Source organism: Oryza sativa, chromosome 5 (genome assembly GCF_034140825.1).
Source record: "Oryza sativa Japonica Group chromosome 5, ASM3414082v1".
Lineage (NCBI taxonomy): Eukaryota > Viridiplantae > Streptophyta > Magnoliopsida > Poales > Poaceae > Oryza > Oryza sativa.
Genome location: NC_089039.1, coordinates 28,462,792 through 28,474,387, shown reverse-complemented (window position 1 = coordinate 28,474,387; position 11,596 = coordinate 28,462,792). Strand labels below are relative to the sequence as shown.

Below are 11,596 nucleotides of genomic sequence, written 5' to 3'. Positions count from 1 at the left end.
AAAAGAAAGGGGGGAAAATAGGCAAGAAATTCCACCGGATGGCTCTTGTACTGAATCTAATCTCAATGTCAAACAACCCGCGTTACAACAGCGACACCGAGCTAGCTTAGATCCCGTTCTTCTCGGCTGCTTCTTCACATTATTGTTATAGTTTATTTGATCCATTCTTCTCAAAAATGTTTTCTTAAAAAAAGAGTAAATTATATTTGCGGTGCAACAAGGCAGGAGGGTGTAATTTAGCGCAAAAACTTTCTAATTACCGTACGAGTGTAACAACTTGTGAGGACGGTTTCATTTTAGTCCAATAAGTTAAGAAGTGATATGACAATTTAATTATTTTGAGCATTTGATATACATATTTAATTTTTTAGTACTTATTTTGTTACTATACTTGTACGGATTTGCATAAACATATTTAGTTTTTTTATTGTAATAATTGAAAGTCAATTAATCTTTACTATGTAGAAAATATTATACTTCAATTGAGATTTCAGAAGGTGAATAAAAAAATCAAACCGGTGATGCGAATTGGATGTGCCATGTAAATTTTAAATATTAAATTTAAGATTAGGTAATATCCATAGAATTGCTAAGATTAGGCAATATCTATAGAATTGCTATATGATGTTATATTAATATCATGAAAATAACTCGCCTAGTACTTGTTAACCAAAATAGCACGTACTTACATAAGTTGTTGCCCCAGAATATTTCTTGCACTATATAATACACTCATTTATCAAGTTGTTGCACTTAGACATTTATTGCTCTCAAGTTGTTGCACTGTGGGTGTAATTTACTTAAAAAATCTACTGATTGGTTAAACTTTTTTTCTAACCTGTTTTGTTAACTTATTTTTTAAAATATTTAATTTATCTTTATAATCAAGTAGATAGCCCATGATAATAATTCACTCAGAAATCTATTTCTACTATATGGTTCTTGTACTATCTGCACGAATTTATATTAGCATCAGACCGAGAAAAAACAGTGGTTTGCTTGCATCAATTCGTACCCTCTGTTCGTATACATCCAACTAGAAATCGCCCGGCACTTCGCTGGTACTTAAGTGTTGAAATCTTGAAATTCCCCATTAAAAAAATGGAAATTGAGGTTAGAAACTCCACTATATGGTTGTTGTATTAAATCTAATCTGAATGTCAAACAATTGACGTTACAACAGCGTCACCAAGCTGGTATTAAGTGTTGAAATTCTTGTTGGATGGATGACAATTGAGGTGCCATTCCCTGCGGGAGAAAAGGAAAATTGAGGTTAGAACGATGGTTCTTGGACTAAATCAGTAAATCTATTCTAAATGTCAAACGATGCACGTTACAACAGCATCATCGAGCTAGCTTAATTCAACCATGTTTTCATGGCTACAGTAACCAGTTACACACGCTTTCGTTATCTGCTTGTTGGCTTAGACACAGCTAAAATTTAAATTTAGAGTTGATTTTATGAAATATTATGGTCTATGTTTCAGATTTAACTTTTAAACAACAAATTTTATTGCCTTATTTATCTGATATAAAAGATTATGCATGATTTTTTATTGTCTTTTCACATTTCTTTGGATATCAACCTTAGCTCAACCCACCAGCTACGGACGCAAGACAGGAACGAGTTATGGCTGCTAAACTCTGCTCATGAAAGTTCTTAGGAAAGCTTGTCCATCTGGTCAAAGTGCAGAGTCTAGATTAAGATAATTAATGATACGTACATCCGTGACCTCTTGACCTTTCTGCTCTCTATCGTCAGCAAATAACCAATCCATCCAGGACAAGAATTATATAACTTGACATTGCTGTCTTCCAGAGGCCTTGGGTATACAGATGTTGTTCAACAAAAAAAATAGTACATGGTTAGCTATTTTTAAGCTAACCTTACAATGTTTAACGATTTGTCAAATCAGTGAATCAGATATGATTACACATCCCATCCACACTTACGTCTGACGTTGCAAATATTTCTGTGTTGATTAATTGTTGCGATTTTTGGCCTAATCGTTGATTTGGCATGCCCCATGCACCATGCTAGCTGCGAGGTTAACTTACATTAACCGTTTCTAGAGGTTTTGGTGGAACGTCAACTTCAGAATCGATCCATCGCCATGTCCATTTCAGAAGCCTTGCACTTACTATCTTACTGATTGGATGCTGCCATAACAAGTAAAAGATTACTATCGTGTTCTGATATTGGAGAAAGGATGTGGACGACGCTATGCAAGGTTGCCAACTGATGTTGTTTCAAAACATAAGCCCAGTTTAGTTCGAAACTATTTCTTCAAACTTCTAACTTTTCTATCACATTAAAACTTTTCTACACACACAAACTTTCAACTTTTTCGTCACATCGTTCCAATTTCAAACAAACTTTCAATTTTGATGTGAACTAAACACAGCCAGATTCTAGATGACCGGGCTCACTTCTGGACTGAACATTCTTCTATCTGAAGATTTGACCAAAGTAGAGTGCTTGAACTTTCTCGTTGGAGTTGCTGCAACAACTTTTTTCTGGGGTACCAGAGCCATCGTCGATATATTTGCAAACAAAAAGTAATTTGTGAATAAAACTTTTATTATATGTGTTCTTAGCAATCTAAAAGCGAAGACTGAAAAATAAACTTCGATGAGAAAACTTCAAAATCGGCTCCAAATTTAAGTTTGAAAATTCAAATTGCTATGTGTGATAGCACTACTATACCAAACAATTTTGCTATGCTCATCTCTGTTATTTCAGTGAAGATTATGATATCTCTCAAACATCCATGCAAGTAAACCTTTTTGTTTAAGGCTCCAGATGTAGGTGATATATTTAACTGAAGATTGCATGACCTTCTGCCCTTCCATTTTTTTATGTGTCCAAGAGGAACAGCTCATGTTACAAGTTGCATCTTACACCTAAAGTTACTTTATTTTAGAGGGCAATGGCATGTAGCGTCTGCAAGGTGAGTTGCCATGCCTTTGCAAGATCGATGAGGCATTGTCTCCAAGAAGTAGGCCTGAATCTTTTTGCACATGCCTGGATGCCTGATGCTGGTGGTAACAGGGGGACATTTCCAAGACCATGCACTAGAAAAAGTCCCAAATAGTTAGGGAAAAACTGTCTAAATATTATCTTGCTCTTTCAAAAGTTGCCTTGTCTATTCAATTTATCTGTGCATCTCTTTGTTGTATAGCAACTGGAGTGAGAAGATGGTCAGATAGTGGGTCCAAAAGTCACTCGTACAATGATGAAAGCTTACAGCCATACAGTGTTTTCTGATGCTTCTTCAGTTTTGAGTATTTTCTTCAGTTTGCAGCATCATTGAGTTTACAGTGCTTGTCCTGCTTGTTTCTGTTACAAAAAGGAGGTGTTTTCTGAAAGGCCTGAAACAGTAAAAGGGTGCGTAGCTTTTTGACAGGTTTGCATTATATCCTCTTTTCACATGCCACCTGGAAAACATGTTGTACCAGTAAATTGCCATTGCATTCTAAACCAAATTGCATTATGGCAAATTAATCTGATTGTCTCACATGGTCCCAAGCTGGTCTAGCAAATCATCTGAATTTGCCAGGCCGGAATTTTTGTGTCATGAACATGGTCTCTCGGATTGCTATCTCCAGATTCAGTACAGTCTGTCAAAGCTACCAACTGCTCACCAGTCAGCTTCCTCCACCACTGCAGTCACAGACATGCCGTACTTGCCTGTAATTGAGAATGTAATGACTATATCCTGTGTTGCTCAATGGTCCTCACTCCTCACCTATTGGTTATACCTAACTTTACTACCGTACTACTCCCTCCGCTTTTTAATAGTATACTCTACTTCCTCAGTTTCACAAAAAATTCGAGATTCATTATTAGAATTTTATTTTTTGTGAAACAGGGAGAGTACGACATAGGTTGCTTTTTAATTCATTTGAATATTTCTGTTTTTAGAAATATTTCTGCAAATAGATAAGCAAATGGATATGCTTAAAGTAATTTTGATGAAAGTTCTGACGGTACTATTTTCGTTTCTCTTAAAAAATGATGTTTAAAGTTTGAGACAAGAAAAGGTTAAGTGTGTTGTATATTAAAAAACGGAGGTATAAATAGCTAGCTAGTTGACTTCTTCATGCTAAACAATCAATTTCGAAACTTGGATGGGTTTTGGTTGGTCACCACATATGCAATTTTCGTTTCGCAGACCTAACCTTAATTTTGTTGCCTCCAAACTGCTAGCCAAATCTTAGCAAAATTCAGAGATGCACTCCAGGTATTCGGTTAGCTTTAGATATCACAACAAAAAAAGAAGTACAGTGGCGACTGGCGATGATGAACCTATCAGTTCATCCATCAAAGCTGAACTCAAAGAGACAAGGACAGCATCATCAAAGAGCAAGATACATACTAACGAATCACCGCTGTTCAATTGATCCCTTCATCAATGTGATTAGATTCAAGAACATTCCAATACACTGTTGTTCTCTGAAAGTATTAACTAACCTGTTGTTCTCTGATGGAATTGGACGCTGGAGCAGGTAGGATGTCTGATCTTGCATGGCATGATCACAGCAATTCTCTCAGTACCTGTCAACTTCTCACTGTGCTGCCGTGAGATCATTAATGCTAAGTTGGTCACGTCCCTTTCTGTACCAAGAAGAAGAGGGGATGAATTGAATTCGCTGTCTTTCTCTTGCTTTCTCTGATTCGAAGAAGATGCATGATTGTTTATGTGAAAGTTTGGTCCAGTTGGTTAATGGATGTTCCAGTGGTTAATCCACTTTTGCTGTCTCTGTGATCAGATCAACAAACTGCCACAAAAATTCAGGACTCTTTTACAATCTCTCAGATGACTTTGGATGGATAGACAAGTTCAGTGACTACGTATTTGCAGGTTGCAGCTACTTAACCAAATCTCACCAACTCGCTCTCCCGGCTGCTCGTCTGGTTGCCGATTTGGCTCGGAAATTTCCTGAAAAGAGCAGCATCGTCTGATGAAATTTTATGGGTTTCTTTTGGGAGTTCTAAATTCTGAGTAGCAGATAGTGAAAATCTAATTGATGAGAATCTAAACAAACTGAGAAAACCATCTTCTAATTTATTTTATATAAATTTTATTACACCTACATAATATGAAAAAAAAAAGCTGAACCATACTACGAGGGTAGTAGAATGAACTATTGGAGTAGGAAGTCCTATTTAAAAGAGTTTTAAAAAATTAGAGAAGCTACGGAGTACAACGGAATTAAAAAAACTCTCAAACAAACCTCATGTCACACTTTACTCATCCCTCTAGAAAGATCGGACGTGCATGGCCATGGAAAACTTCGCGATTTCTTCCTTTCGTTTTGTCGAGTCGTCGCAAAGTCGGAATTTTCTTGGCAGTGGCCACCGCTAGCTAACTTGCAAAGTCGTCTACACATCAAACAGGACGCTTGGACAGGTGCAGCGACTTTGTCTTCTCCTCGAAATTTTTTTCTCCTCAAAACATTATTTTGCACAAAAAAGATCGTCTTCTCCTTCAAACTTCCAAATTCCCGATGCCAACCATGCGTCAATGGCCAGATTAATCATGTGTTGAGAGAGTGCAGACTGCAGCCAACCCAGCAGGTAAGTTTGTTGAGCAAATTTCATCAAACTAATAGCAAACGTCCTTTTTTTTTCTTTGGGGAGTTGACAATGTCACCTACTATTCCTACTTCGGAATTTTTGCAGGCATACAAAATAAACCAATGGGGGTGAGTCATGAGCAATGTTATAGGTCTAGGCTTACCACATTTGTATTCATAATCTTTTTTACAAAATTTCACCCGCAACTATGGTCTTGTTCAGTAACAATGCATTGTAAGATCAGTGCTATACATTTTCTTTACTGTGTAATATAGCTGCTGCATCATCTTTTTTCTTATACTTATACTTATCAACCAAAATTTGAATTTGTTGATTTTGAGGGTTTTTCATTGAAGTTTATTTTTCAGGCTTTACTTTTATATTGCAAAGAACATGTGTATAAAAGTTTTATTCACAAATTATTTTTGTTTGCAAAGATACCGTTTTGCTTATTCCGTGAATAAGCGAAACGGCTTCCTTAAGTAGTTAGCTCTGTCTTTTTTATTATTTTATTATTATTTTTTGTTTTTGTGGTATCTAAAGACTCTTAAGACTCTGTTGCTACCTCTATATTCTAGTCTCATTTCTATTAATGAAAATGAAGGGCTCAGACTCTCGCTCAGACCCTTTGATAAGGAAAAAATGTCTATGGGCATGTTCGGCTGCACTCTTTTAGTGTTGTTCGTATCATGCAGCCAAACAAACCCTATTGGCTTGTTTGGCAACTTGAGGGAAGGGGATTGGAAGTTTACACGAGGGAATTGATGGTGAGATTAAGATGTGAATTTGATTTTTTATCCCAGTCTCTTATTTGGTAGAGGTGGTGGAAATTGATAGGGAGTTTAGTTGGAGATTAGATCATTAATGAAAACGGATGGCTGAGATTTGTTTAGGCAAAGTAAAGGAGAAATTCTCTCCTAATTAGCTGCCCCTACCCAGGTATTGAAAAGGAGGGAGTTTATTTCTCAATTCCATATCTCCATCCCACTAAAATTCCCATGTCCCACAACCAAACAAAATAGTTAATAGCCTCATCCCTCTAAACTTCCAATCCATTTTAAAAACTCCCTCCAACCAAACAGGTCATATTTGGATAGTATATGTTGGTACGTTTGTTCAACTACTATTTTCAGCTGGAATTCTTTTTTTCCCCCTTTGCAAGGATGAGTACGACAATGGCACACGGGTGCAACAGGAGGGGTACGTAAATTCACACCGTGGGTGTGTTTTCAAGTTAAAATTGAAAGTTTGGTTAAAATTGGAACGATGTGACGAAAAAATTGAAAGTTTATGTATAGGAAAATTTTGATGTGATGAAAAAGTTAATAGTTTAAAGAAAAATTTTGGAGCTAAACTCCGCCCATATATCTCCCTCTTCGTGACCGCGCAACGTCGCCGCTGTCGCGATCAACTGCTCATCACATCTTCTCATCGCACGACGCGGCCGGCCGCTTTTTCCTCTGATCTGTTCATCCGTCACTCACTCACTTGGGAGAATCTCCGCCGTCCACTGGACCGGCGACGAACCAGCCGGAGCCGTCCGCTGGATCCGATGGCCGACAAAACCGCAGGTGCGACGAGAAGACGCGCGTGGGGGCCCACGTGTCGGCTACACGCTGCGTCTCGTGGCTGTACTGGCATGTGGGGCCACAGCCTGGGAACCGGATGCCTAGCCTAGGGCTTTCCTTTCTCTCTGACTCTTTTGAGAGTTTTTGCCCTTTTTTTTTCTTTTCTTTTTTTTTTTCACTCTGGTCATGCCTTTCTTTTCAGCCACGCCCTGGTGAGAACAGAGATTTCTGTTTGGGCATCTCGTCCTGTCTGCAAAATTTTGAGCCTGTTTCTTTTGGTTTCTTTTGAAAGGAATCTGAACTGACTGTTTTAAGATGAAAATATGCGAGTATTTGTTTTTCTTGTATGAGTAAAAGTTAACAATGCATGTGTGCATTACCAAAAATACCAATTAGCGGTCTATTTGAAAATAGTTGGATATTAATTGTCTTTCCTCGTTGTTATAGTCTACTTAGGACTGTATATGAAACTATCAGCTCTGTGCTACTTTCAAATTATCAACTTCGAAAAATGAACAGAATTAAAAAAAAAACTGATGTCAGCTGTTAAACTTCACAAAAAATTGTATAATAGTGCAGTGGAACATCCAAAACTACTGGTTTAGAGGATTCGAGCACATAAGTGAAAATCTAATAAACAATGTAGGCCCAATATTATTGCTAAGCAAACAACATTATTATTAAATACAATCACATTAACAAGGGAGGGAATGGGATCGCTTGAACAGGCAGACCCGGCGGCCTTTAATATCGCAATAATACTCCAACACTACGAGGGGTTCCAGAAAAGGAAAAAAAACCTGCGGTCTTTAATACTCCAACACTTCGAGGGGTTCCCTGAAAAAATTCCTTCAAATTAACTATACCACACCTCGCCTCGCCTGTGGTTAACTACTTCTATTTATCCACCCATCCCTCACCTCTCCCTTCTCACAAAGCCCCAAACAACCGCGTCCGCGTCCGCCTCCGCCTCCTCCTCCTCCTCCGCCGCCGCCGCATCCGCATCCGCCGGCGGCGGAATCGCCTCGCATCCGTTTCCTCCTCCGCTCCCACTCTTCTCCAGCTGCCCCCCAATCATCGCCGCCCCCGAACAATCCGTTCATCCACCAGGCAGGCAGTCCAGTCCACGCGCAATCTCGGACGAGCACCCACATCTTTGACTCGGGTGATTGATTCCGCCATCAGATCTAGGCGAGAGCCATGAACGGCGGCGACGCGGCGGCGGCGGCGGCGACGCCGAGCCACCGGCGGCTGCCGGACTTCCTCCAGAGCGTGAACCTCAAGTACGTGAAGCTGGGGTACCACTACCTCATCACCCACCTCCTCACGCTCTTGCTGCTGCCGCTCATGGCCGTCATCGTCCTCGAGGCCGGCCGCACCGACCCCGACGATCTCCGCCAGCTCTGGCTCCACCTCCAGTACAACCTCGTCTCCGTCCTCGTCCTCTCCGCCGTCCTCGTCTTCGGCGCCACCGTCTACGTCCTCACCCGCCCACGCCCCGTCTACCTCGTCGACTTCGCCTGCTACAAGCCGCCCGACAAGCTCAAGGTCCGCTTCGACGAGTTCCTCCACCACTCCAAGCTGTGCGGATTCTCCGACGACTGCCTCGAGTTCCAGCGCAAGATCCTCGAGCGGTCTGGCCTCAGCGAGGAGACCTACGTCCCCGAGGCCATGCACCTCATCCCGCCGGAACCAACCATGGCGAATGCCCGCGCCGAGGCGGAGTCTGTCATGTTCGGGGCGCTCGACAAGCTGTTCAAGTTCACCGGCGTCAAGCCCAAGGACGTCGGCGTGCTCGTCGTCAACTGCAGCCTGTTCAACCCGACGCCGTCCCTCTCCGCCATGATCGTGAACAAGTACAAGCTGAGGGGGAACATCAAGAGCTTCAACCTCGGCGGGATGGGGTGCAGCGCCGGCGTCATCGCCGTTGACCTCGCGCGCGACATGCTGCAGGTGCACCGCAACACCTACGCCGTGGTGGTCAGCACGGAGAACATCACCCAGAATTGGTACTTCGGCAACCGCAAGTCGATGCTGATCCCCAACTGCCTGTTCCGCGTCGGCGGCGCGGCGGTGCTGCTCTCCAACCGCGGCGCCGACCGCCGCCGCGCCAAGTACGCCCTCAAGCACGTCGTGCGCACGCACAAGGGCGCGGACAACAAGGCCTTCAACTGCGTGTACCAGGAGCAGGACGACGAGGGGAAGACCGGCGTGTCGCTGTCCAAGGACCTCATGGCCATCGCCGGCGGCGCGCTCAAGACCAACATCACCACGCTCGGCCCGCTCGTCCTGCCCTTCAGCGAGCAGCTCCTCTTCTTCGCCACGCTCGTTGCCAAGAAGCTCTTCAACGCCAAGATCAAGCCCTACATCCCGGACTTCAAGCTCGCGTTCGAGCACTTCTGCATCCACGCCGGTGGCCGCGCCGTGATCGACGAGCTGGAGAAGAACCTCCAGCTGCAGCCGGTCCACGTCGAGGCCTCTCGCATGACGCTCCACCGCTTCGGCAACACGTCGAGCAGCTCCATCTGGTACGAGCTCGCCTACATGGAGGCCAAGGGCCGGGTCCGCCGCGGCCACCGCATCTGGCAGATCGCGTTCGGCAGCGGGTTCAAGTGCAACAGCGCCGTCTGGCACGCTCTCCGCAACGTCAATCCGTCGCCGGAGAGCCCCTGGGAGGATTGCATTGACCGCTACCCGGTGGAGCTCGTCGACGGCTTCGCCACCCACAACAACACGCAGCAATAACACCATCCATCCATCCATCCATCCTTCTCCTCCATTGGTGCAACAAACACAAACGTTTATCATCATGGATCAAACCAAAAATCCTCAAAAGATTGGTTAGTGAGAATGACATAATGGCACTTGCTTTTATAGGACATGATTGCATTGGAAGAATCTCCAGACTTTGCTGCTGCCAACTCTGCTCTCTACTCTGTGATCACACTGGTCTGTACTTCATGGATCATCAGGTAAGTTTTACAGAGTAGCAGCAGAGCTTTGCTGACGAGGTCATCGGTAGGCCTTCCTATTGTTGTATTATGTACACTACACTTTGTTGTCTCTTTAGCCATTGCTTCCGATTGTCATTTACTCCACTAGATACTGCCATAGTGGTCCAGAGGAAAGGTCGAATTTTGTTTTCCTTTTCTTTTCTTCTTCTATTTCTTTTATTTTTTTCCCTTCTTTTTTGTCACATGGGATTGATGTTAGTGGCAAGGGCGTTTTGATCCTGCCAACCTATGATGAACGGATCGATGTGCTGTGTATTTGTCATGTTCAATTGGAAGTTTCCTTTTGCTTAGCTATTACCACTGGCCCTGATGTATTAATGGTTTTTAGCTGGATGTGATCCTGAAGTTCTCGCAAATGCCGTCCAATCCTTGTAGCTGACATCAATGTATACTTCATCAGATACTATACAACAAGATATCGATGCTCCTGGAAGTTGTTTCTTTTAAATTCACACATGTCTTGTTTCAATCCTTATATTTGACATCAGTGTCTACCTCACACATCCCAGCTAAGGGTGGATTATCTAATTTTTCTTTTATGTGATAATCAAGCTGGTCAATGCTTTCCTTCCATGTGCTTTCAACCTATCGTAAGCAAGAGTGCACTGGTATACCAACTGAAGTTCAATAACAAGAAAAGGCAACTTGTTAGTTATTTACATGTCGTTGGATGATGTGCTGAAAAACTTCGCAAGTAGGTTCGACGTTGTGCAATAACAAAGAATTTCCTCATTTCAGTGACAGGAAGTTCAAGAATCAAGCAGTTGTTTTTTTCCTCCCCCAGCTATAGTTCATGGTCTTCTGTTCAAAAGAGTCATGCTCTCCAAATCAACATCTGCTTCAGCCTGACAAGATTTTTTGTGCCATGTAGTTCATCTTTAAGATGTTGACGTACTGAATGAGTAAATGATGATTGGGATATCTATGTTACTTGAACTACCATTGTACCTTGTGTGGTACAAAAAGATGAATCTTAATTGCTTTCTATAGAAAAAAAAAGTGATAGGTGTTCTGTCACTATGCATATTATTCATGAACCCTTTTTTTTTTTGCCAGATATATTTATGGACCTTAAGTGTACAGAGAGATTGATCAATCATCAAATCACACAGGTCTCGTCGGAGAGAAAAATTGCAGTCATAGTATTAGACAGTGAACCCTCCTGCATCATGCATCCATGTGCAATAATCATCTCAATTTTGCACTAATCTTTTGCGCGCATGTGTTGCACTGTTCTTTACTATAGAAAACAAGATCCAGCGAATCATGATCCGCATCATGTTCCTTGTATTCGGTCACATCATTCCGAGATATTGAGATAATGCCAATGTGGCCCCAAGTGCTGCCATCCTTTGATGGTAATTGCCTAATTGATATGTTGATAGCATACTAGCTAGTCCAATATGTTCATCGAAAGATTAACAAACAAACAC

At 42.1% G+C, this 11,596-nt stretch overlaps 1 protein-coding gene across 1 annotated transcript; it reads left to right on the top strand.

Moving 5' to 3' along the window:
- The first annotated feature begins 8,038 nt into the window (after positions 1-8,038).
- LOC4339645 (3-ketoacyl-CoA synthase 4) lies at positions 8,039-10,457 on the top strand. The gene is made up of 2 exons (XM_066310477.1): positions 8,039-9,931; positions 10,027-10,457. The coding sequence occupies exon 1, from the start codon at positions 8,350-8,352 to the stop codon at positions 9,892-9,894; it is 1,545 nt and encodes a 514-aa protein (XP_066166574.1). The 5' UTR covers positions 8,039-8,349; the 3' UTR covers positions 9,895-9,931; positions 10,027-10,457.
- The last annotated feature ends 1,139 nt before the right edge of the window (positions 10,458-11,596 follow it).